The sequence below is a fragment of the Schistocerca serialis genome, chromosome 7 (assembly GCF_023864345.2).
Source record: "Schistocerca serialis cubense isolate TAMUIC-IGC-003099 chromosome 7, iqSchSeri2.2, whole genome shotgun sequence".
Taxonomy (NCBI): domain Eukaryota; kingdom Metazoa; phylum Arthropoda; class Insecta; order Orthoptera; family Acrididae; genus Schistocerca; species Schistocerca serialis.
The window spans coordinates 356,175,060-356,201,933 of record NC_064644.1 but is presented as its reverse complement, the minus strand read 5'-3'; the positions used below and the strand labels follow the sequence as shown (position 1 = coordinate 356,201,933).

The 26,874-nt window shown below is 42.3% G+C and overlaps 1 protein-coding gene across 1 annotated transcript in view; it reads left to right on the top strand.

The window, feature by feature from the left end:
* Nucleotides 1-1,407: 1,407 nt before the first annotated feature.
* Nucleotides 1,408-26,874, top strand: part of LOC126413082 (lipase 3-like) — a 73,157-nt gene continuing 47,690 nt past the window's right edge. The window contains exons 1-4 of the mRNA XM_050082979.1: nt 1,408-1,521; nt 8,370-8,477; nt 20,732-20,927; nt 26,437-26,551. Coding sequence (XP_049938936.1) covers nt 1,408-1,521; nt 8,370-8,477; nt 20,732-20,927; nt 26,437-26,551 — 533 coding nt within the window. The remainder of the gene's footprint in view (nt 1,522-8,369; nt 8,478-20,731; nt 20,928-26,436; nt 26,552-26,874) is intronic.

The following is a 26,874-nucleotide window of genomic DNA, read 5'->3' as shown; positions in this document are numbered from 1 at the left end:
CATAGCTCATCCTTCGATCCATTACAGAACTTGGAAACCCATTCAGGGAATATTCGTTCACATTTTTGTTGAACGCAGTTGGTTTTTATCATCCTGTATTAAAATATTTCCTTTTCTCAATAGTGCAATTTATAAACAATGTTTTGTGAATAGAATAAAAATTCCAGTGGTAAACTTAACTGCTTTTTCGACTTTATTTTACCAGCTTACTAAAAATAGGAAAGCCTTGAATCTCTTCCACTAAATTTAGTTAGTATTAAGATTCTTTTACAAGGAGTGCAGTGGAGCTGACGCTGAAATCATTAAGTATTTGATTATATCATCGCTAGTCTCACTGAATTCTTCTGAGCTCTACATGTCATGTGTGGTCTGGCGTCTCCTTACCAGCAACAGGTCCCAGGTTCAAACTAGTCAATTCCCTAAAAAACACGCTCAGAGCGTCGTTGCGCGGAGGAGGTTGGGAGACACGACTCAGAACAAACAGACACCACGAGGAATGTTAGACAGTCGCCTTTGTCAAGATCGCTCTCCACAAAGTCCGACTCCACCGGATACCGTTTTCACCATAATTATGCAACGGCTTCGAGAACGGGAATCTTCACCGTCAGCAGGCGTGACTGTGGTGCTCCAAGGAGACGTTGCGTGACCCGGTCGGAAGAGATCGTGCTGCATAAAGTTGAAGAGAACCCGTCAATGACAACACGAGCGATTTCTTTGGCTGTTAATGAGTGGAACTGTAAAACAAGTAATATGCTGGGTCACCCCTAAACAATTACTTATAAAAATAGTCGGGTTGCCATTTGTAGTACGAAAACGGTACTTTTTCGGACATGGGTTCCAATTCAAAATATCATGTACTCTCTCCCCTCTACCAGTTCTAGAAGTCTGTAACTGGAATGTCTCAACACCCATCGAACGTACAAAAAGTTCGACCGTTTGTAGTATTCAAGGCAAATTATATCACGACAGATGAGCGGATTTTCCATCGGTAACTTGCCGTCTAAATGTATACACAATTCATGGGAGAGAACAACGACTGAGAGGGAACTCGTTATTCAGGCTTTTGACAGGGACTCACATTATTTTGTCACTGGACAGCGTATCTTACAGTGTCCCTTGGAACTAGATTACCTGTCAACATGACTCAGTGAAAACGAGAACAATAAAAGCACTCATCTGGTTGATATAATTAACCAAAATACAGATGAGCGTCAAAGGTCTCCTCACTTTTCGATAATTTTTTTTCTGGCGAACACGGATTACTGGAGGGATTGCGACGCACGTCCCGCAGTGATACCGGTGCTCGAATGGCGATGAGTGATGACCGCCGAGATAAGAGCGGCCGCCTTTAAAGAGCGCGGGCCGGCTGTGCGGGCGCCGGCTCCTCCCGCTTGACCCGCCGTCGCCATGGTGATCGCCCCGGTGCTCGTCGTCGCCCTGGCGTCGCTCGCCGCCGTCCAGGGGGCGGTGCCCCACCGCAGCCCAGCCGCGGCGGCTCAGCGGCACGTCGACCTGGACACGGTAGGCAGCTCTCTGGCTGGTCCATCCGCACTCACCTCTGGGCCTACCTCAACTGATCCAGCCTTTTACTGTAGCTGTTGCAGAGTCTCCGAGCGAAACTAGAGGCCGAACAGGGGACGGTCTCGGATCGCAGCCCTCTTCCATATTCCCACAAGCACATCGATGTGGACGCGGTAAGTACTAATCCGTTAGTCGGTACAAAATTCGCCGGCCGGGGTGGCCGAGCGGTTCTAGCCGCTACAGTCTGGAACCGCGCGACCGCTATGGTGCGAATCCTGCCTCGGGCATGGGTGTGTGTGATGTCCGTCGATTAGTTAGCTTTAAGTAGTTCTAAGTTCTAGGGAACTGGTGACCTCAGAAGTTAAGTCCCATAGTGCTCAGAGCCATTTGAACCGTAACTCCCACGATATTTGTTATTGAAATTTGCTTTGTAACTCGAGAAGAATTAGGACCACCTTTCCTCGAGAAGAGTGGGCGGACCTCAATGGCATAATATGTATAGAACAGCCGCGTGCACAGACCTCCATGCGTCTAGGCATGAGCATCTATCTCAAACGAATGCCATGTCGAGCACTCTGCATCTTGCGGTAGCTTACCAGTAATTGACGTAGCAAATGAACAGGAGTCAGCAAACAAGGAAAAAGCACCAAATTTTTAGGTGTATATGCTGATGAAAACTTGAGCTGGAAGAAGTATATTACTGGGCTTTTCAAACAGTTAGTTTTGCTCTTCGTGTTACTGCTAGTCCTGGAAATCAACGAATCAGCCTCGTAACATATTTCGATATTTCCGCTCACTAGAGAAACGTCCAGTGGCATCCACGCCAGATTTAGTGGTAAGATGGTCCACTGGATAACTCGTCGAAAACTGAACACAGATGAAGCATGTAAACCGGAAGAAGGTGTACTAAACTGTGAAAAAGAAAGAAAAATTGAAACAGTGAACTGTCTAGTCTCAAGAGGTGCAACATCGAGCAAATGTCAATAGCTACGGCGGCGTGGTTACGTGATCACGGTGTGGAATAGGAGCAGGTAGATCCCCGATCAAATCTCCCTCATGCTCCTCATTTTTTACTTCTCATAATTATGAACCAACTCGTTGGTTGTAGGGCATTGCCACCGCAAGGAAGTTGTATTCAAATTTGTATTGGTGTCGTGGTGTAGCGTCCGTTTGCAACAGCGAGGTGTAAGGAAGGGACCGCCAGACGTAATTAGCTCCTATTTGTTCCACGCAAGTACCTCATGTTATGCCTCTTCCGTTCCGTTCCGTTTGAAGTAATGATTCTTGACATCCTTTTTTTGTAACATAGTTCAAATCCGATTATTTGTCGTCTCCGTTTCTTTGAGAAGTCTATGCGGCATCTCGCTTTCTGTCACTATTCATCACATTTACTTGCGACGGTAATATATTCGTACCTCATGGCTCGCAATATATAACCAATATATAATATGATAACTGCCAAGATTACAGAAGGAGAAGAGACACATCAATGACTGGATGGAAAATTAAAAAATTCGTGAAAAAGGAAGAACGGAGCAGAAGGAAGATTTGAATACGGATGGTCTGCTTTGTAGGCTAAAACCGTTATCATACAACCACAACGCTATGAATCTCACATTCCGATCAATGTTTCACATCTTGAGCTTAGACCGTTCATTGCTTCTGTTTTGCTTCTTCTTTCAGAGTTCTGTACACCTTCTTCCTGTTTTGACGCTGGATCTGTGTCCAGTTTTAGACGGGCTATCCAATATGCCATTTTACCACTAAATCTGAGGGCCTGCCATGGGGAGTTTCCCTTGCCACTAACTTTTATGGCATAATTTTCTGGAGTGGCGCACCACTTAGAAACAAATTACTTACTGCACAAAAGCGCAGTAACAACAATTATTATTGATCGCTTTCCCAGTAACATGAAATGGCTGAAAGGTAGCAAAATGTGCATTAAATCAATATTAAACTCATTTCTTCTGGAAAACTCTTTCTATCCCATAGACGAATTTGTATACAGAAAACGGTAATCTATAAAAATTAAAAAGTGGAGTAGTTGCATGTGTAGGCCTGAAAAATAATTTTTTTATTATTTATCCTGTAAACTGACTCGTTCCGGATCATTTTCCTAAAAAAGTCTTCAAAAGATGTATAGAACGTGTAACTAACATAAACAGTCGCCAAAATATGATGCTCAGATCAACAAGTAGAGTGGACGTCGTGGCCAAAATCATCAAACGCTGGCAAAGCAATCGAGACAGAGCAAGATAAATTAGATGATCTGTTATATGACTTCTTCCAGATCAATCCACGGGAAAACTTTATTGACTCGTACGGTGATGTGCTATCCGGTATATTTCAATCCCACCAGCAATCATAAAAGATCTGCTTCGTAAAATTAAAAACGATCTAGGTCTTCGATAATAAAGTATATATATCCCCATTTTGTACCAGTGTAGCATGTTATATGTAGAAAAGCTCATTAGACAGACTTCAAGAACTGCAAGGAACATTACAACATGCATGAAACATCCATGCAAATAACTTGTAGTCGAAATGAAATACCACACTAGCCTTAACGTGGTGTAGGTTCACATAGTAAAAAAAATTCCATACAATTAAGACTTTTAGAAAATTTAGAAATGTTGAGGTTTCAATTGAACAAGGCATCGTATTTGGAACTCAATTGATCTGCATCTCACTGGCAACCTCGCTCTGACAGAGACAAACAACATCTAGTCACGAGGGCAGAGAAATAAATTTACATGTTGACCCTTAGTACTGTTGTAAGTAACATCTTCCATTTAATAGTAATGATTTATTTACATCACTTACAATCGTTGTGAGCCACAATTACAATTAAAAAGACGTTGTCTCACATCTTGTTTTGGTTGTAGGGCATCGCCACCCCAAGGAGTTTCGTCAGGTGGCGAAACAAAACACGAAATGTAACGTAAAACGTGAACTATCCGTCTGAAGATGAAGCTATCGGTTCGAAACCGGTAACGGCGATATTTAAATAAATAAATAGCGCTGTAAAAAGTGGCTGGTTGCTGTAATCTGTGTAAGAGACAACATATATTTTACACACAGTCACGGGCTCAATAAGACAGTTTTTGACAAAACAGAAATAAATTTAGCTACGTTAAAGACCGAGGCGAGTAACGCGAGAAGAACTCAGCTTCAACTGCGACCACTACGCCACGATCACCTCATACTCTGCTTGAAGTCCAGGCAGTGGACACATATAAGAGCACGGACAGCGGCCCTTGAATGAGATAATTTGTTCGGTAATATGGTACCGTCTCCTCGGATGAAAACATGAAAACATAATTACCCAAAAGGGAAAAAAGACCTAGGAGACTAGAAGAACGTTACAAGTAAGGAAGAAAAAGGATAGTAAGATGGATGATCAATAACTGGGAGTCATACGCTATGGTTTGAGGGGAACGCCCATACAGGCACACGAGTGAGGAAAGTACAGCAGACTGGTTGGTGAGTAACTTGGGTTAGGTCGTGAACGTAAGGAACTAGGAAGAAAAGAGTGTTGCACCTAGGTACTACTCACATGGTCGGTTTGTCTAATTTATCAGGTGACAAATATTGTCAGTGCAGCCACCAACCCTATTCCGGCAACAGATGCCATCGTGTAACGATAGTGGGAAATGGGTTGAGGTCATCGCAGAAGATGGAGCATCTTGGCTAAACAAAGAAAATACAGGTGTCACTTCACTAGATTAAGAGCGTAAGTGATTATAAAGTTCTGCGATTTTGTAAACAATGAAGGACAAAGGTCACTTGACGAATTTCCCTTGTAGTGAACCCCGTTTTAAATAAATTTAGGAAAATAAAATGTCGAGAGACAAAAACTGCCTCTTTATTCTACTTCTAATATTTTCTTTTATTCAGTCACATAAAAGTTTTATGCGCTATCTGATATCGATTAGTATTCTGACAAAACATTAACAGGTACCATCCTGATGCCGTTTCAGATGTTCTGATACGACCAACGGTGGCCACTCCCGTTTTCCAGTACAAATTTTTTTGTGCTTGGGACACAAGAGTGGAATTAAGCAAACTTATTCAGTTCTGGTATGGGTAGAGATCCTACAATACGAAAATCAGCTCTGAGTTACTCTCAATAATAAACCGTGTGAATACACAACTGTTGTAGAATGGCACAAAAACTACGAGGACAGCGACTGTTGGGTTACGGTCCACACTCGAATAGCACAAGGAGGAACAGATTACGCGAGCTCCTTGCCATCAGTACACCAGTCAAGTTCCCTATGGCTACAGATAGCAGAAATCCACCTATAGACTTTAGATTGATGCAGGCAGGCGATATATGTAATAGTCGCAACAGGAGAGCTGCAAGGAAAACACGCTTTTTTGTTTCGCATAGCAGCTAAGTTTTTCAGAAAGGCAACAAATATAAATATAGTTTCAAAAATTTGAAACAAGCACTTTTGCAGATATCAGCACATAAACAATACATGCTTTAGAGCTGATGGTTATGAGTGGCTAATGATCCTACCTATATGATGGTCGTCTTTCTCAAAAACTTAGCTGCTTTGCCAAACAAAATAGCGTGTTTTCATTACAGCTTTCCTGTCGCAGATATTCATGAATGATGGACGTAATAGGAATAGGGAGAGATTCACCTTACATAACCGGTAGAATGGCCGAAGAAATATTAGGATATTTTATATCCTTCACGAACTTTGTGTTATGACCTTCAACGTTAACCATACAAAAATAACAAGGATTTTGCGGCTCCCTCCAAACCACAGGAATTGCAAGATGCATTCATTTTCTCTTCCCATTTTTCCACAGTCTCAGTGTCTCAACACATGTATGGCATATCTTGTGCGGTGCCCAGCTTTTGTCTTGATCTCCAAGCCTTACACCAAAGTGGCTGGAAGACGTTTTTCACGAAACTGATAATTTCCTATCTTCTCTTAGCAATTGCCACAAACAAAACAGAATACGTTCTGGTTCTCTGAACACTTGTGGAAACTCATTTCTAAGAAACAGCAAAACTACTTTTAACAGCACAAATATAACCTGACAACACTATAGCATGATAATAATGAACTAAAATGTTCTTCATGACCCTAGATGTGGGTGACCAATATGGATAACTGCTCTATCTTACGAAACAAAATTTCCTTCACTTGCAGTAAAACTTCTCATTAGAACTAAGGTAGAAATGAAAAATTAGCTTACTTCGTTTGTGAAAAAGTTATACGCGATGGAAAGAAACTAATCAGCTGCCTGAAATCGCCTTAAGAAAGTGTTTCAGAGTAGTGAAAATTACGTAAACGTCAAAAAGAATGTTGCATAGTAAAACCAACGTGTTTTCATGTAGCACTGACAGACGTCTAGGAGGATTAGTTTATCTCTTCAGAGAATAAATGGGATAAAATTTATAAAAAATAAATTGTCATTGTCGAATTTAATGTATTACAGGATAAGTGTGAGTGATCAATTACCCAAGAAAATAATTACGAACAATATGAAAAGTCACCTAAACTGTGTGTAAAATGCTGAACGAAAACGTGCTGTACATGGAATTGGGGAACGTACTCATAGGTATTGATAAAAAAGTGGTGAAACATCTAGAAGTATGTATATTAAATCAGTCATTGGCTATTTACAGCTAGACCTCTGAAAGAAAATTTTTGAAAAAGTTATTCGGTAGCTCTCGCTTGGTTCTCATCCTGAGATGACGAGAATAATAAATCAATTGGAAACGTGGAAATTCTTACATAGTGATACTTCTAACACACCTATTTTAGCAATAAGAATCACATCACCAACCAAGTGAACGTTTCCAGGGAGATCAAAATAATGTGTTAGGAAACTCCTTTATAAAAAGTTTGGTAAGGACAAATGTCACAAGTGCAGGGGACAATATTTTTTTATAAGTTTATTGAAGCTTTTTACGGGATATAACTCATTGTTATGTAAAATTTTGGGATTTTGTGAAACTAATGGCGCACCTGACAAATGGTTAACATAGCATTTAATGAAAAATTTGTGAAACTGTATTACGTATTTATACAGTTGTAGGTGAAGACAATTTTCTCCTACGGTGAAGTAACAGAGTTCGACAACAGTCAATAATTGGTGTATGACTACGTCTCATGCAGTTAAATGACCTTCCATTTAATACACAGTGAATAGAATTGGTTGTTTTAGCAGATATGAATATAATCAGTCCCTACAGATATACAGCAAAATAAGAAATTGCGAAAAAAGTCTATAAAATTATTCACTGGAGTTCTGCAGCTGCTCAATGTCTGAAGTTTTTTTATGTTAAGCATAGACAGTTCTGCAAATCAAAGGACAAAACACCAATTATTAATGTTATGCATGAGGAAGAACTTCTGCGTGCGTACACTTTTGTGCTATGTGTCTGTGTTGTTCTAAAATGTGATTAACGAGTTTCACCTTGTAGCAAAACACTTATAGCTGTGTTAGAAAAGAAGGCAAACCCAATCTTCATTAAAACTAGCAATAGTCTGTAGAGGTATGAACAGTTTACATTCAAAATCTTTTGCCTCAAACCTGCTATATGAAATGCCCAACAGATAGAACTATATTCTGAAGTTATCTAAAGATGTTTCTTCTTGGTTGCTACGCCTATGCGACAAAAGTACTTCAGTTTTTAAATTTGTAGCTTCTGTAGTATAAAGGAATTGAAAAATATTTGTTTCAGTTGTGTACTGGGTTACATGAATCTAAGAACTAATTTAGTATCACATTTACTGATGTGCTTCTTGTCACTATCACATATATCGTCTAACTTACTCACAGAAAAAGTACTTATTTAGCTTAGTTGCCCTGTGTTGCAGTTTCTGCAGAAACTCAGGACAAGCCTGGAGCATAAAGAGGGGGCGGCCTCAGACCGCAGCCCTCATCCAGAGGTCCTTGAACGCCATCCGGACATCGACCTAGAGACGGTAAGAGCTGACGTTCAGACACCATCCTTGACGCGTTCTGTGTCGGAATTAAGACTTGAGTAGCACTAAAAATCTGCAATGTGTAATAGTTATGACAAAGTTAATTCACAGAATGTGCCAGATCGGGTCTCAGGCGCCGGCACATTCTATCCTAACACGTTTAGCAGATAGGCTCGCACTTTCAACAGTGGTTATTTTACGCGTCATACTATGTAAAAATTCATAAATTTTTATTTGTGGGACATCCACAGCTTTTTTGAAACATGTTCATTGTAAACAAAGCCGCCACAGTTGTAAAATATTTTTATTGACCCAACTCTCGTTCGACAGAAGTTTGCTACAAGTTACCACGGTTTCGGAACCTTAGCCCCACCATCAGGTGTATCTGAAATCTAGTGCTAGTAGGTGGCCATTTCCATTCCCGAACATCGAGCGAGGTGGCGCAGTGGCTAGCACACTGGACTCGCATTCGGGAGGACGATGGTTCAATCCCACGTCCGGCCATCCTCATTTAGGTTTTCCGTGATTTCCCTAAATCGCTCCAGGCAAATGCCGGGATGGTTCCTTTGAAAGGGCACGGTCGACTCCCTTCCCCGTCCTTTCCTAGTCCGATGAGACCGATGACCCAGCTGTCTGGTCTCCTCCCACAAATAACCCAACCCAATCCCATTCCCGAACAAGTAGTAGGCAAACATTTACCGTAGGTGGACCGTCAAATAACGTTCCAGAATGTGGCTAAGTGTGGCTCCAAAGATTCCTAACTTTGAAACGCGGCCTAGGAACATGTCTTTTGTCCCAAGATTGTCGTCGGAATACAAGGCTTTCGGGCGTATCTGAGAGAACAGACAGCACCCATGTAACTATTTAGATACGCCGCGATGTGTATTCGACTATTGGGTGCATACGGCAATTTCAGTGTGGGTGCATACCATCGTTTATCCCCTCGCAGGAATACAGCGAGGCTGCAAGCGACGGGGAAAATGAACGGGATCTCAACATCAGTAGTGAGCAGCACTTGGGAATATGGGTCGGATGCGAAGCACCTGGATGGCTGAGGCGGTTGAGGCAACCGTTCTAGAGAAGTGGAGCGTACGTCTTCGAGTCTCGGTCAGGCATAAGTTTCCTAGAGCAGCTGTTGAATTATTGCAACGCCCAAAGCAGCTGCGTCGTACGAACTTATGTATTTCGATCCTGTCTCGTGCTTGCTTTCACTCCAGTGTTAGTTGCACGTTAACAGCGATATACAGCAGTATGAATGTACTTACTGATGCAGAGTTGGTCGATATAAATCCAGTGCAAGAGTTCACTGAATGCAACGGGAGAGTGGCACGAAGACCTATGCTGAAATGTTCCCTCACCTACAGCCAGCACATCGCAGTACTTTTGTACCTGAGGTTCTTGCATTTCTCTGTGTTTTGTGTTTGGGGATGCATACTGCATTGTTGTGAAGGTATTTTCGCAGAAACTGGGATGATCGCCGTAACAACCGAATACATGTTAATTATGTCATTACTTTGTAATGCGCCGCCGGAGAACGCGGGTCCCTTGTACCCAAATAGTCAGACGGTATTCCTGTACAACCTCTGAAGGTTTGTCGGCATAGTTCTGGTTCATCCTGTATGTCCCTCCGTGTGCACTGTGAGCAGCAAATAACTCTCTACTAATGTCTCTATTAATTCACACTGATTGCTATACCTTTCGAAGTACGTTATGCTGGCTGGAACTTGTTGAACGTTACTACCAAGTTATCGACCAATGCCTTACTGTTGCCACTCCAGAGCTTTGCATTTGAATTGTTCGACAGAAAGAAGGACCACCGCACTGTCACGATGGATGTCCGCGCGTTACTTTCTATAGATCAATGGTAGTCACACTTCCTTGCTCAGGACTCAAGTATAACATTGTACAAATCTTATTATTTGTTGATAACCTACGTAAATTAGTACGTTATGAGCCCCCAATAGACTAAGTATAGTAGGAGCTTCATAAGTTGCCCGCAAGTAATGATCGTTAGAAGTCGGCACCATTCTGGACATTCAGAGTCGATCGTTCTCTGTTTCTGATTGGTGCCATCCTCAACGAAACCAAATATGTGACATTGCAATTGCCTAACGAACTATTGTTGTGTTGTCTGTGTGAGCGAATGATTGTGTTATAACAGTAAATGTACTCATATTGAAATGAATGATGCAATATGAGACACGACCACAAATGTTTACTAAATGTTACAAATGTCGTTTAGCTTCTGCTCACTGCCTTGCACTGCAAACAACCTTAATTTAATTTCATATTCCTGCTACAATTTGATTAATTTTTCTGATTTTGAGAGAGCTGAAGGGCGATCAGTTTGTCAACCATTCAATAGCCAAGATCGCCTAAAATATGAAGAATATGTTAAAATATTACCGTCTCTGTAAGTCTTCTTCTTTGTTACTGAGCAGGAAAACTACTCTCTTAAGAAGGCATTAACGTTAGTTGACGTTCATGGAGTCTACTGTTAGTGGCTAGTAGTATATTATTACAAAGTAGGGCCGAGAACCACAGGCCGCAGAAACACTATCCGGGCCGCAAGTGGCCCACTGGCCGCAGTTAACGACCACTGTTGTAGATGCTTACTTTCTCCACGATAACGCCACAGTGCCTCTTAATACTTTAGTGCCACAGGCTTGCCACCTTCTCCGTACTTGGTTCGGAGCAGAGCTTTTGCAATTCAAAGACAGGTGACAGCAGTTTATTTCCATTTGAGTGATTGTGCGAGTGTGAATTCGTGTGGCTATAAACAGCAGAATTTAACATTTAGGGGTCTTCCGAGACCGACCCGTCTCACTTGAAGTGTACTACTAGGTAAGAATGGTGCTCACCACGAAAAATGTCTAAGAGCGAACTGCAAATGTAAAAGAGAAAATAATCTTACATTCAAGTAACTTTTTAGTGTGACTACTATTTTCTTAATAAAATCTTCAGAGCTGCCGGTAATACCATTTCTCATATTCATTGCTCAATGTTTCAAGTACAACACTTGTAATTTCCCTTAGAGCCGTCGCTCTTCATATGACTGAAAAGATAGGCACGAAGAGACCCTTCCACTTCGAAAATCGCATGGTCACCGATACGGTTGAAACCTTTAGTGTTGCACCTTTGATTATCACACTTGGCTAAGATGTTTGTAAATGGCTGTTACTCTCTTGAAGTCACATGGCCTAATCGCTCGGAGGAAAGAAGCAGGGCAGGATATTGAAGGCTGGTTCTCTGTTCCTAGTCCTCTACAACTTGTTACTAATGTCCTTCAAATTATCTTCAGATCCGAGAAAAAGTAGCAAGTATGTGATATAGCATTAGCCAGTGGGCCGTTACTGGATTCAGCTGTTAGTGTAAAAACCATCGGTAACGGCGAAAGACAGTGATTCAGCAGTAAAGTGTAAACTAAATCCGTCCAAACAATAATCGAGGAGTTCCTCGAAGTTCATAAAATAACTGCTGCACTGTGGTAAAAGGAAGAAAGCCAGGCACTTCGTAACTGCCGATTTTGCATAGATTGTTACAGGAAGAGCTCTCTCTCTCTCTCTCTCTCTCTCTCTCTCTCTCTCTCTCTATCCCTCATCTTTAATATCGACCGAATGAATCTACCTGTCACGTTGCACTCTCTTTCGGCGTTTTCCTCTTTTTCTTTTTTTTTCGTGACACTTCCTGCCTCAAGGGCTGTCTTGGCACCATTGTTCTATGTTTTATATTAATCAGACATTTCTTCTTCTGGCGGATGATGAAAATGAATTCTGTTACAAAATAGCCAGGATTCAAACGCCTTGACTTATAACTTTTTGTTGCTCTTGTGAAACAGACCAAGATTTTCTGATATCTTCAAATCAGTTTTGCTCGTATATGGCGTGACATGCAGGACTTACCGTGCAGTGCCTTGACAACGGTTGCTGAGGCTCACTGATTTACAGCAAGACCTTCCAGTATATAGCTTACAAATCATCGGTGATGTTCACCCGTAGGGTGTGAGAAAATAATGAAAGACATCAGTTCTAAGATTTGTTACCCGACGTGACAAAGGGAAATACGAAGTTATTATGCATATTGTAGTTCTCGTGGTTTATATAAACCTCTCAAGTTCATAAGCAGAACATTAGTGGGCGGATTACTACCCACAAAAAGTTTCAACGCAGCAGAAGTACAAGAATATTTAAATTTTTATAATTTCTTAGGATCGATCGAAAGCGAAAAGAAAGGATAGGAACAGAAAAGTAGTCCACTGAAGCTTTAGTTAACTCTGTGGCAAACCGCGTTTGAGTTGATTCATAATGCCGCACAAGCAAAAGTCGATACCATTTTATTGTTCCTGTCGCTGCTATATGTTTCCCCGAGACATTATTACTCTGTCCTGAAGGAAATTTCTGCGCTAACAAGAGGTACATTTTTAGAGCTCGCAATTCCACATAGTAGAAATGTGCAAATATCACCATTGAGTCTGCTACGCGATGCAGAATCTGTTGCAGTTTATTGTGAAAAACAAGACAACAGAACACCACTGGTGACACCGCCAAGGTCATTCAGTTGCTCCGTCACATTGCTGACCAACAAGGAGTCAGATAATTGACGATAATGCAGCCGTTCATTCCGTTCATAAAACAAGGCCACGTAAAATGGCAGTATTCAGCAACATTCATTACTGTACAACGTCGCCACATCTAGTCAGGCTCCACAGTCAACAGAAGCCCCTTCTGCAGTAGAAGCCACACGCAGGAACCAACAGTTGCCGGCCTGACGAAGTGCAAACGTGTTGTCGATAAATTCAGTCAGGTAAATTTGATCTACCAAAGTTGGAGTGTCACAGGAGGAAAAAGTAGTGACAGCACACCATTGAATCAATGCATCTCGCACCAGCATTAGCGAAGGTGATCGTCGCAACTGTTTTTAGCACTGTAGATAAGTACGGAACGGTTCAACATGGAAACAACCAACAGGTATTATGATTACGTAGCAGTAGTAGTAGTAGTAGTAGTAGTAGTAATGTATCATTTTTATAATATTGTCGGTCATGTTATGGTATTACAGTTAAAGGAGGGAGGAGGAGGAGGAGATTAGTGTTTAACGTCCCGTCGACAACGAGGTCATTAGAAACGGAGCGCAAGCTCGGGTAAGGGAAGGATGAGGAAGGAAATCGGCCGCGCCCTTTCAAAGGAACCATCCCGGCATTTGCCTGAAGTGATTTAGGGAAATCACGGAAAACCTAAATCAGGATGGCCGGAGACGGGATTGAACCGTCGTCCTACAGTTAAAGAAAAAACGATGTAATGAGTATATACAGGAATTTATATACTTACAGGATTTACGTACTTAGAGATCTAGTTTGATAACGATAGGATAGGTAATCGGTCGCAGTCGGTCGTGTCCTTACAGCAAAAAGTATTACAATATTGATCTGCCAAGAAGTTATTTATTTATGTAATAAGCTAGTGCCACACGATTCGTTCATTTCTTAATCTCTATCTATATCTCTATTATAGCAATAATATAATATATAATCTATATCTCAACTGATATAGCGACTATGGCGACGATTTTTGGTATCCATTTTAAGTATTGCAATTCTCCAATTGCTTAGCTGCAAAATTGGGTCACCATCTATCCATAATGAATGAGATGTTGAGCTCAGAAAAAGGATAAAATATTGCCATTATCCATTACAAAGCTTTGGACTATGGTTTCTCAGAAAATAAAAGAAACCATTTGCAGAGCGGAAATGTTGTAAAAAGACAGGTGTTTTATTGCTATTATTTCGCGTCACATTTCGTTAATAACCTTCTTGGTCAATTTGTGGTACAATTTTGTTCCATTGGCGAAAGTCTTGATTTTAGTCTTATGTTTATTTTTTCTTGCTAAATGTAAGCTTAATGTAGGGCTTGTTACGTTGTCATGGACAGAGTTGTTTGTGCTGTATTTGATTTAATTTACTGATCAACTGAGCGTAGACTGCCTTAACGATGCCTACCGAGTGTTAGTGTTATTTTTACATACCGTGCGATGTCGTCGAGACGCAAATAAAAGTGGTGAAATGTTGTCACTCAACAGCACGTATCAAAGATGTGATCGTGGTACATAGTCAGCTCCAGAAAAACTACAGGAAAAACGCAGCGTCGCGACAAGATTACTGATGTCTGCTGTCGCAGTTCATTGGCTTCTGATACAAACTGTGCCACTCACAGGCTTGTTCATGGTGCACTTAACATTGAACCAATAATTCTCCCAGGAACGATAAGTATAGATTATCATGACCATCGCCCACAAAATATTATTCTGTATTAATTTACGAAGCGTCATGAGCCTCATGACATAGTCAGTTACTATTGTAGTGGCCAATTTTTCCGAATTAGATACAGACTGACTTTCAAGGTGATACTGAAGTCTCCAGAGACACAATGGTACATTCCAAAGTAGCTCTTTTAAAAGAACTTTGAGATACAGTACAATATACATAGCAAACAGAATCTCTCGAGTGTAAATGATAAGATGGAGAGTTCATTCACGTTATCATATAGCTTCACCGCAACACACCCAACCTGATTCGCAGATAACATTGTTTGTGGTTGCTTGTGGAGATTTAACGTTGATGACTGACAAGATAAAGTCAAGATCGTATCTTTGAGTTAAGTATCACATATGAAGCTGAGTCAACCCGTAGGCGTAACTGATATGGTCAAGGTACATAGTTGACCAACTTCATTATCTTATATTGAAAGGCGCCTCGAAAAAAGCATAATCTGCATGAGAAACGATTGTTGTGGTATAAATACAAATAAAAACTGTTCACGTATTAACAAAACTATCATGGTTTCAGCAACACTGTATCCCCGACTGTAATGAACCATTTTCCATAAGTCTCCTTACTTAGTGCGTCGCATTCGGGAGAACGGCGGTTCAATTCCGACCAACCTGATTTAGGTTTTCGGTGATTTCCCTAAATCCCTTCAGGAAAATGCCGAGCACGGCCGACTTCCTCCCCATCCTTCCTTAATCCGATGAGACCGATGACCTCGCATTTTGGTCTCCTCCCCCCCAAATCAACCCCGACTCAGTGCATCCCGATGTATTCCCTGGTGTCTACAACATTAATTATAGGAAAGCTATATGCACAAGTTTCAAGTGGAAAAAAAGTCTTCCATTAGATCGTCGTTACCTAGGTCGATATGTAGTCACGGAAAATCTAAAATAAAAGTCCTTATCTTCCGCCAGTTCGTCTGGCTGTACGCACAGTACGTGTGGACCGCCATGGCTCATACACACTTGTTACACTTTCCGTCAACTTAGGCTTAACACCACTTTCAGGAGACAATCTTCGACTAAAGGTCTTCATTGTAAGTCCTCTGAAAACAAAGATGTTAGTCTGAAATTATCGTTTACAAACATATTTTAGTATCAAATCTTTAACAGCTGTAGGCGCCTCCGGAAGAACTGTGGATGAAATAGCTGCAGTTTTGTCACGTTTACGCTTTATGTCACACCGTGGAGGAGTGCAGCATATTTCAACCTACAGTGATTAGTATCAGTAACTCTTTTTGCACGTTGTATCTTCTAAAGACAAGATGGGGATAGCACAATGAAGTGAGAACGTGTCTTGCACTATCATAAACTTACGATAATTCAGTGGATGTAGGAATACAAGTAGAAATACAGCCTTTAACGGTTTTTGTGTATTGTTGTGATTACGTACTTCCGCACAAATGGCGGGACCTATAATGTGAATTTTCTCCCAGTGCCATTTTGTTGTAAACGATCCACTATGTATCAGAGAGTTTTAGGAAAAATCTAAAATATACTCAAGATTTATCTTGTGGTGCCAGAAGAATTCAGTCGTTTTATAAACTATCAATTTGAGGTTTCAGGTAGAGTACGCAATATTCTGTTAGTTGCCACTATTTTCAAATATGTGTCCCGTGCCACATAGGTGAGCTGCTGATCTTCATTTGTCACATTAGTTCAGCCTGAGTGCTGGCATGTCATTATATCTCAAGTCTTTATGCTATAGTTCTTCAAATTCAACGTATTTATTTTATAAATACAATGTCTGTCTACATTGTAATTGTAAATTGTCTTTACTTTTCAACATTTTTATTGCATTGTGTTTGAGCAGAGAACTATTCCGAGAAATTTGAATTCTGAAGACGGAGGTAAATCTCCGAAACACGTGGCGAACGCTTCTGACATACACGTATGCACACTGACGAAAAAAGGCGCAACATCAAGGAGTTGTGCGGCGTAAACGAAAGTTTATAGGCGTGTTTCTACATCTGAAAGGTGATGTCTATTCAGATTTCACACCAGTCGCGCTAGTAAAGCCTTTAAGAGGATGCAAATCAGATTTGCCTTAAATCCGAGCGGTAAAGGTCAAGAGCGTTAGTTACCTTTGAGATTGGACGTTGTGAGTTGACGTTAGTTAAGATTGCCTTTGAGGTGACAAAGATGCCATTGTCAGCACCTCGCAGTGTTTGAACGAGGTCGTGTAATAGAGCTACGATAATCTGGATATTCCTTCTGCGTTGCTGCAGAAAGACTTGGCAGGAATATAGCCACTGTACATGACTGCTGGTAACGGTGGTCATGAGACTGTTCGGTCCCTACACGACTGAGCTCCGGACTACCACGTGTAATTACCGAGAGGGAAGACCATCACGTTCGGCATATGGTACTGGCGCGTCATACTGCATCTGGAGTAGCAATTTCAGCAGCAGATGGCACCAGAGTGACACAACGAATGACAGCTCCGAGCCATACGCACTGGTGCGTGTATTCCACTGGCCCGAGATTACTGTCATTTGCGACTTCATATGTGTCAAGCGAGAGCTCACTGGAGGGCATGGTTTGGTCTGTTGTGTTTTCTGATGAAAGCTGGTTCTGCCTCGGTGCCAATGGTGGCCGTGTTTTGCTAGAAGGAGGCAAATTGAGGGCCTTCAACCAAACTGTATGCGTGCTACACACGCTTAATCTACAACCCGGAGTTTTGGTCTGGGGCGCAATTTCGTACAACAGCTGGACCACTCTGGTAGTCATCCCACGCAACCTGACTGCAAACTTATACGTAAATCTGTTGATTCGGCCTGTTGTGCTGCTATTCATGAACAGCATCCCAGGAGATTTTTTCTATCAGAATAATTCTCGCCCACATACCGCTGTTGTAATCCGACCTGCTCTATAAACTGTCGACATGTTGCCTTGGCTACTCGATCACCCAATCTGTCTCGAGCACATATGGGACGTCATAGGACGACAACTCCAGCGTCATCCACAACCAGCATTAACCTTTCTTCGCCGACCAAGTCAATAGGCTCTCCATCCCACTAAATAACATCTGGTACCTGTACAACAGAATGCATGCAAGTTAGCATGCTTGTACTCAATATTCTGGCGACCACGCCTGTTATTAATGTACCAGGATTTCACATTTCCACTGGCTGACCTAGTGCTTACGTCAACCTGTGATCTTGCAATGTTAAGCACTTAAATATGTTACCTAGATAAACGTATTCCCGAAATTTCATTACCCTACATTAATTATTTTTTTGTGATGGGATTTTTTTCGTCAGAGTGTTTTAGTTACAGAGCGTTTTGTGACTTCAACGGTTTACGGCGTTGAATCTGCTGTGTAATACGAAAATGATTATGTAGTTTTGAATGAAGATTGCACATTTAGTCTTCAAAGGCTTACATACTGCGTTGCGCTATTATGTGTCACTTAATTTCCGAGTTTTAAGGTTACACCTTGCAAATCAGTGCAGTACATTGCAACCACTTTGAGCATGATTTGCCCACTAGATTGTATGCCTACCGATAATGTTGTGTAACAACAGCGATTATTTCATTAATGACACTACAGCTACGAGGGTTGTCCAGAAAGTAAGTTCCGATCGGTCGCTAAAAGGGAACCACAGTGAAAATCAGAAATATTTTATCTGCAAGAGTTAGCTACATTTCCCAGATACTGCTCTACACAGTTGCCGCTCCGACTTAGACATTTGTCGGTGCGTTATACCAAATTTCCGACACCATCGTCATAGAAGCCAGCCGCCTCTGCTTTCCGATAATTCTCTACGCTGGTCTATAGCGCGTAGCCAGCGCCCAAATGTTGTCTTCGTATCCAGCGTTTCATGTGAACAGAGATGATACTCAGGACGAGCCAATTAGGGCTGTGTTGTGGGTGATCGAACACTTCCCATCGAAAAAGCTGCAGGAGTGTCTTCACTGCCCCTGCAGAGTGGGGCTATGAATTACCATGAAGAAGGAAGTGCGTGGCAGTTGTGTTAGGTGGGCGGCATTCATTAAGGCGAAGCCTCTCAGCGGGCCCTCCTACTTGGCGGGAGCCATCGTTGTTCTAGGCACCTTTACTCGCTCACAGTGCGCTCACAACTGAAAAGAGCGTCTTGATACGATCGACTAATAGAGACACTACACAACAAATCTGTGCGAAGCTTCATCGGGTTTTCACTGTGGTGTCCATTTCGCGACCGATCGGAACTTATTTTCTGGATAACTCTCGTATTAGGGGAGAGAGGGGGGGGGGGGAGTGTGTGTGGTGTGTGTGTGTGTGTGTGTGTGTGTGTGTGTGTGTGTGAGAGAGAGAGAGAGAGAGAGAGAGAGAGAGAGAGAGAGAGAGAGAGAGAGAGAGAGACGTCCTGTGAAGTGCGAGAAAGTGATGACCAGTGGTATAAACTGTTGTTTTTATGATACAGGTTTCAGCACTGCATCTCGTTGCTTATGAAAATGCACAACGTATTTTGTGTGGTGTGCATAAAGGCATTTTGATGCCATGTACTAAAGGCACTAGAATCCAGTAACACACTCGCAACTGTCGGGTGTTTCACTTGCTTTGCAACACTAAGATACGCCACCGAGCAACTAGCCGCTGAATTTGAAGAATTTCCCTGTAGAACAAGAATTTTATTTGTAGAATTCCATCTTCACAAACATAGCACGACATGGTTTTAATGTAGTTTGCGGCAGTATGTCGATTACAGTATTTATCGGCCTCGATATGTGCGATAAAAACAACCCAGTCACTTGTTTATCTGGAAGTAACCATTGTGTTAAAGTAGGAGAGATGCATTTAAGCTTTCACAACCTGTTATTTCATGAACAATGTTATCTCTGTCCATTGTATAATGTCTAGATATTTTCATTTATCCATATATAATTCTTTTAAGTTTTTCGACTCTGTGCAGACTTTGGTAGGTTGTCTTCATTCTAGGCACTCAGTCCGGAACCACGGGACTGCTACGGTCGCAGGTTCGAATCCTGCCTCGGGCATGGATGTGTGTGATGTCCTTAGGTTAGTTAGGTTTAAGTAGTTCTAAGTTCTAGGGGACTGATGACCACAGATGTTAAGTCCCATAGTGCTCAGAGCCGTTGTCTTCGTTCTACTGCTGCTGCATCTCTAGCATCTAGCAAGATATGTATTCCTTAATTCGAGTGCTCAAACTTATTTTACATTTATTTTGCAGCACTGGGTAAAGGTGATGTTATGGAAGCCATATTTGTCCAGGTTTGTGCTTGTGAATTTTATACTGCCTCAGACCATCTTTTTAGGCCATTGGTGGTGTTAAACGGGACTGAATATCTGTGTTTCGGATTAGCCAAGCCAACTTATTTTACATTTATTTTGCAGCACTGGGTAAAGGTGATGTTATGGAAGCCATATTTGTCCAGGTTTGTGCTTGTGAATTTTATACTGCCTCAGACCATCTTTTTAGGCCATTGGTGGTGTTAAACGGGACTGAATATCTGTGTTTCGGATTAGCCAAGCCAATTTATTAGACATTATACCAAGATATGACATTTTCACACATTTAACTACTACACATATTTTATTATTTTTCATTCAATTTATTTGTTATCTGTTGCTACGTTGTATTAACCAGTCAAAGCATGTATGCATTATTTATTGCAAAATTTATGAACTGTATGTCATGTTCGAGGATTCTATATTTTGGAGTAAACCTGTGGAATCTGTATAGCAGCAAACTGTATACTGCTTTCTTGCTGGGACGGGGAACGAGTTTGAGATAGCACTGACTCTACCAGTAGGTTTCCTGTAAGCGTCAAGAAGCAAGATACTGGTTATCTTTATTTGTATCCATGTCAAGATAAGTACAGAGATAGTCTCTTCATGTTCAAGAGTGAACTGAATATTTCAGATTAGTTTCTACCCCTATTAGTCTTTTGGGTCTGCAGAAATAATAGATGTTTTGGATCTGTTGTAGCCTGAGCTCATCCAGAAGTATGGCTACCCAGTGGAGGAGCACTTCGTTACAACAGCAGACGGTTACATCTTGCGCATGTACCGAATTCCTTCGAGCCCCAAGGCGACGTACCCTTCCAAGTATCCAATCCTGGTGATGCACGGCTTGGAGTCCAGCGCCGCCGACTGGGTGGTCATGGGCCCCGACAAGGCCTTCGGTAAGTTCGATGGGCGTGTCTCGTCTATTTTGGACAGTTATTAGAAACATATTTTGCTATTTGTTTGTAATTGTCAAAATTCCTAGAGAAAGAAGTTTAGAGATCCAAAATGGCGTTTACATAGCCCATTTTCTTGATGGGCTGTTAACGACATTTACGATCCACATTTATAAGTCGACAAAAGCATACACGATTCACATTCAGTAGTCCATATAACATTTTACAAGTTATTTATCCCATTAATCTCCGGTGTAAGTCAAAGTAGAGGTTATTAGATTCCAATATTCACATTCCAGTTGCATTAGTGTGCCCACACCATATGTTCTGCGTCAACGTGCAATAACTACTCAATGGCAGGTATGAGCATAAGTCGTGATGGGGGACATGGGAAACAGTGCAGTCGTTGTCATAATGCGGAAATGAACCGATTTATCTGATATCAAGAGGGTAAAGAGTAGAAACATTTCCGAAACGGTTAAGTTTGTAAACTCTTTGCATACCGCGATGGTTAAAGTATATGGTGCGCGACAAAAGGGCACTATCCAAAATAGACGCCGAAGAAACTGCAATGTACCATAGACTATAGATGACACAGGTGAACGAAGGCTGTGGAGATGTGCAATTGCGAATAAACGCGCAGCTGTTCTGAAACTGACAAACCAGATGAATCAAGGGGCTAGCAACAGTGTCTTCTCAACGACCGTTCAGGGAACATTGCTGCGAATGGGCCTCTGTAGCAGGTGCCTGGTCCATGCTCTTCATCAGTGATTAAGGGTGGAATTTGTACACCAGTACTCTCACTGGACACCCAATGAGTGGCGACAAGCGGCCTTGTGACATGAATATCACATTTTATGCTCCATCTGCATAAGAGATCTGAAATCAAACACCCTGCAACGATCGTCTGAAGGGGAAAGCCGGAATAGGGAACGTTATGGTCTGGGGAATGCTTTGTGACATTACCTGGGCAGCATCGTCAATCTGAAAGGCACAGTGGATCGACAGAAGCATGCATCTTTCCTTGGGGACCATGTCCATCCTACATGCAGTTTGTTTTTCCTCGGTACAATGGCATCTACTACCAGGACAGTGCTAAATGTCAGACAGCTCTCAGAGTATGTGCGAGTTTCAAAGAGCCTCAGGATGAGTTTACCGTATTCGCCTGGCCACCAAACTCCTCTCATTTAATCCCAGTCGAGAATCTGTGGGACCACTTCGCGCCATGGATCCTCAACCGAAAACGGTAGTGTAACTGGGAGCACGGTACAGTGTTCGGCATAGCTCAACATCCGTGACGGTACATTCCAGAACGTCACTGACTCTCTTCCTGCACGTCCCGCCGTGCTCTGTGCTGCGAAAGGTAGTTGTTGAGACTTTTGACAGATGCTGGACAGGCTCTTATTAGAACGTTCCTGTACGTCGTGGAAATGATCACACAAAGCCCAGTCACCAAATATCAGGACACAAGAGTGTTCCCAGATAGCTTAGCTCAGCAAGCAGCAGCAGAAGGCGGCCTGTGAACAGAATCGCCGAGCGAGACCATCAGCTCTCGGGTAGACTCCCTGAAAATGGCTGAGGTCACCCCGTAGACGGTGCCCAGCTGGAAGGCACCATTCAGCTGCTGACAGCAATGAGACTAGGAGCAGTCCGTAAACCCACAGCTGGTAGAGACAGCGTCTTTCATACGAGGGCTATTCAGAATGTAGGGAACGTTTTGGCATTAAAAAAAAAAAAAAAGCTAAACACAAGAAATACATTTTATTACATACATCTGAAAGAGCGACTGAGATACTACTTTTCCACGTTGTCACTAAACACATTGAGGTACTTATCATAGCGGTGGACAAGCTTTGAAAGACCTTCGCCGTAAAATTCTGCCGCCCGAGACTTCAGCCAGTGAGTCACGGCCGCCTGGAGTTCCGCGTCGTCATCAAAGCGCTGCCTTTCAAGCCAGATCTTCATCTTGAGGAAACAAGTGGGAGTCGCTTGGTGCCAGATCAGGGCTGTAGGGCGGATGAGAGAAAATTTCCCGTTTGAATGAATTAAGGAGGTCTTTAGTATGGTTTGCCGTGTGAGGTCGGGCACTGTCGTGCAGAAACAAAATTTTGGACGTCAGCTTTCCTCGGCGTTTCTTTTGCTCTTCTAAGGCCGTGCAAAGTTTGACGGTGCCCGGCAATATATTTATGGTTGCTTCACGTTCGATAATATCAATAAGAAGCACACCTTGCCTATCCCAAAACACTGTCGCTATCAACTTTCTTGCTGACAAGTTTTGCAAACATTTCCTTGGTTTTTGGGGGGACCTTGTGCGTCCCCACTTCATGGACTGTAATTCTGTCTCGCAATTGACGTATTTCACCCGAGTCTCGTCACCGGTTACGATTCGATCCACTAATGAATCACCATGTTTGTGGTAGGCCTCCAGAAATGTCAACGTTGCCCTCATTTGCTGTTCTTTATGGTGTTCTGTAAGCACTTTGAGCACCCATCGTGCACAAAATTTGTGGTAGCCTAGCTTTTGAGTGACAATTTCAAACAACAAAGTCCGTGAAACTTGTGGAAAAGAAAGCGAAAGCTCCGTTATCGTGAGGCGAGGTTTTTCACGAATCGTTTCATCAACTTTAGCGACAAGATCGTCAAGTCGCAATGCTCGAGCGACCACTCTTCTCTTCATCATGAACATTGGTTAGGCCATTTTTAAATCGAAGTATTTCTGGACGGAACATTCACTCATTACGTTGTTTTCGTACACTTTGCACAGTTCACTATAAATTTCTCTGGGTTTTAGGTTTCTTGCCAACAAAACCCGTATCACAGACCACACCTCACAAGCGGCGGGATTTTCGATTGCAGCGCACATTTCAAATTCGAATATCGGAAAAACCAGACGCGCAGAGACGCTCCCGCTGTCACAGATGGATGCCGACTGAGCTGCCGAGCACGCACACTTCAATATATGCGAGATCGGCGCGCGCCTAGCGGCGTCAGACGGAAACGTTCCCTACTTTCTGAATAGCCCTCGTCTTTGGGCAGGATGACATACCAGGTCGACGACTGGCGTAGATTACTTCTCGCAGCTGGTTGCGGATGACAGACGCTGCATAGTTGGAATGGGTGGTATATATATGGTCACTGTGACAAGGACATCACTTTCAACCACGCATTCCACGGTAGCGGTTCAGTGCCAGGCTCGGACGTGGTCCAATCCGACTCAACATTGCGACATCGTGGCCCTCGTACTGCTCTACATCGTCAATATTCCAGTCTTGGCAGCAAGAAGTTAGGCTAGTCGTGTGGCAACCAGAGCCGTCTTAGTGTCAAGGCGGAGACTTTCGTCGTGGTACGTTAGACATTTGCAGATTCTGCTCGAGAAACGCGGTGACAACTTCCTGGTCGTTTGTGTAGCAGGTTTCAGATGCCAATTTGAAAAGCAGTGGCGCAATAGAGAACTTTGGAAGGAAAATCAAATTTCAGAAGTAAGCAATAAAAACTGCATGGTTTGCCATTAACATAGTAATTATGTCAGAGATGACGAAGACTTGGTAGATAATCTGAGTGGAACGGACTGAACTGAGTTCTAAGCTGAATATAAGCAAAAGTAAAAGATCACTTCAATATTGTAGGATTAAATCAGACGATGCTGAAGAAATTGTATAAGGAAATGAGACACTAAAAGTAGGCAATTAATCCTGTTATTCAGGCAATAAAATAAGTGACTATGGGGAAAGTAGAGAGGATATACAATACTGACGATAGGAAAGCATTCCTGAAAAAGAGAACGTCGAATATAAGCATGAATATTAGGAAGTCTTTTCTGAAGATGTTTAACAAACTTGTAAAGAAATGCTGAATCAATTTGATGAAAAATTATGTAAAACTTTTTGAAACATTTTTCATGGAAACAGCAGCGCTCGAAAACTGCCAGCAGTTACTCATCATACCTACCTAGAGCGGTTCCTGCTCCGAGGCACCGTCTCCAACAGTCCATATTAAATTTTTCTGCTCACAAGAAGAATTAAAGTTTTACCAGCTGGTAATATTAAACTCGTTGTTACTGAACTAGTGTGTGTAGCGTCTCTGGTTGAATGTCTGTGAAGAACACTATCTCTATCGGCGTCGACGATCCCCACAGCCTACGTAATTTTGTACACGAAGACAAGTTACTCTCGTGGTGGAGAAGCAGCTGCCGACTCCGACGGTTGCCTGTAAAATTCTTGAAACATAAGAGAAAGAAAACTTCTATAGGATCTTCTCGAATTGGAACACTGCCATTCGCATTTCGTCATTTGATGATTTTCTGCGAGTGAAATGAGTTCTGTTTATCAGAGAAAACTTTCTCTATGCTTCGACCGTGTGATAGAAGCAAGTTCCTCCGCAAACATGGACCACCCGATGTTCGAAGTCCTATACAAGCTTGTAGTGCATAGTAGTTCCTCACAGAATCCTTTGGAAAAAAAATTAAATACGAGCAATTACCTTTAAAATGCAACAGACAGTATTCTGGCCGTTACCAAACTCCACATTAACATTAAATACTGCTTATGAATCTCAAAAACACAAATTATCCAATATGGCGGATAACAACCGCTGTTTCATTCTACACACTTCCTACGCGTCCTCTCGTTATCGTGTCTCGTAACAAAGTCCAGTCACATTCCGATTTTCTTGCTTTTCTCCGCTCGCCACGGAGCAACGCGGTGTCAAGAGGTAAATATTTTGCTCACTATATATATTCACTTTAAGCCGAAAACAAGTGAATCTCGAATCAGTGCGGTCAAGATTTTTCTTTTATTAAATTTTTTTGTAAATGATGAGCATGGCACAGCCGGCCGCGGTGGCCGTGCCGTTCTAGGCGCTCCAGACCGGAGCCGCGCTGCTGCTACGGTCGCAGTTTCGAATCCTGCCTCGGGCATGGGTGTGTGTGAAGTCCTTAGGTTAGTTAGGTTTAAGTAGTTCTAAGTTCTAGGGGACTAATGACCATAGTGCTCAGAGAGAGAGCATGGCACAACTTCACTAACAGAAGGAATCGTTTTAGGACATGTCCTGATGGTTCAAGGAATACTCAATTTATTAATAGAGGTAATAATTGTAGACTATAGCAACCAGATTTAAAATTATGTAGGTTACAGCTGTTGTGTATGGGTAAACAGGCTTGCACGAGCTACACTAACGTGGAGACCTGTGTCCAACGTGTCTTCGGATTAAAGACCGCAACAACAACAACGACAAACAACACGACACACCTTTCCTTGGCGAACGAGAGTGTTATAATCTTATGTGTGTCCAATTTTGGTAGTTTTCTGCGATGAGTGTGTAGTGTAGTGTCGTTTCTGGATTGTTGTTGACGGTGATAAATGAGTAGAGAGGAGGTGCGGTCCAGTGCCGGCGCTTGGCCTGCAGTTATTGAACGGTACACTTGGTTAGCATAGCTGTGCGTTGATACAAAATTTATTGTAGCGTAGGTTAATAATAAGTGCAGTGAATATGATCATGTGTTTTTATTTCACAGCATACATTCTGGCGGACGCTGGTTACGACGTGTGGCTCGGAAACGCTCGTGGCAACAAATATTCAAGGAATCACACTACCTTAAACCCGGATAAGAGCGATTTCTGGCAGTTTAGGTGAGTGACAAGCTTTCTGGATATATTGGAGAGTGAACACATCATGACCAGCTACTTAATAGAGTGTTGGCCCATCTGTAAAACCTAGCATAGCAGCTATTCTGCGTGATATGAGATGGGCAAGTCCTTGGTAGGTTTCTAGAGGTGTGTGACAGCACATGTCTATGCACATATCACGCTGTTCACATAAATTACGGGCCAAAGGTTTGCTGGCCCAGAGCTGCCTATTGCTAGCTTCCGTACGTATTTCATGCTCCATTGGATTCAGATCAATGGCCGAGTGCACTAACCTCAATTAAAAGTTAGTTTTTCTTAAGCGGCAT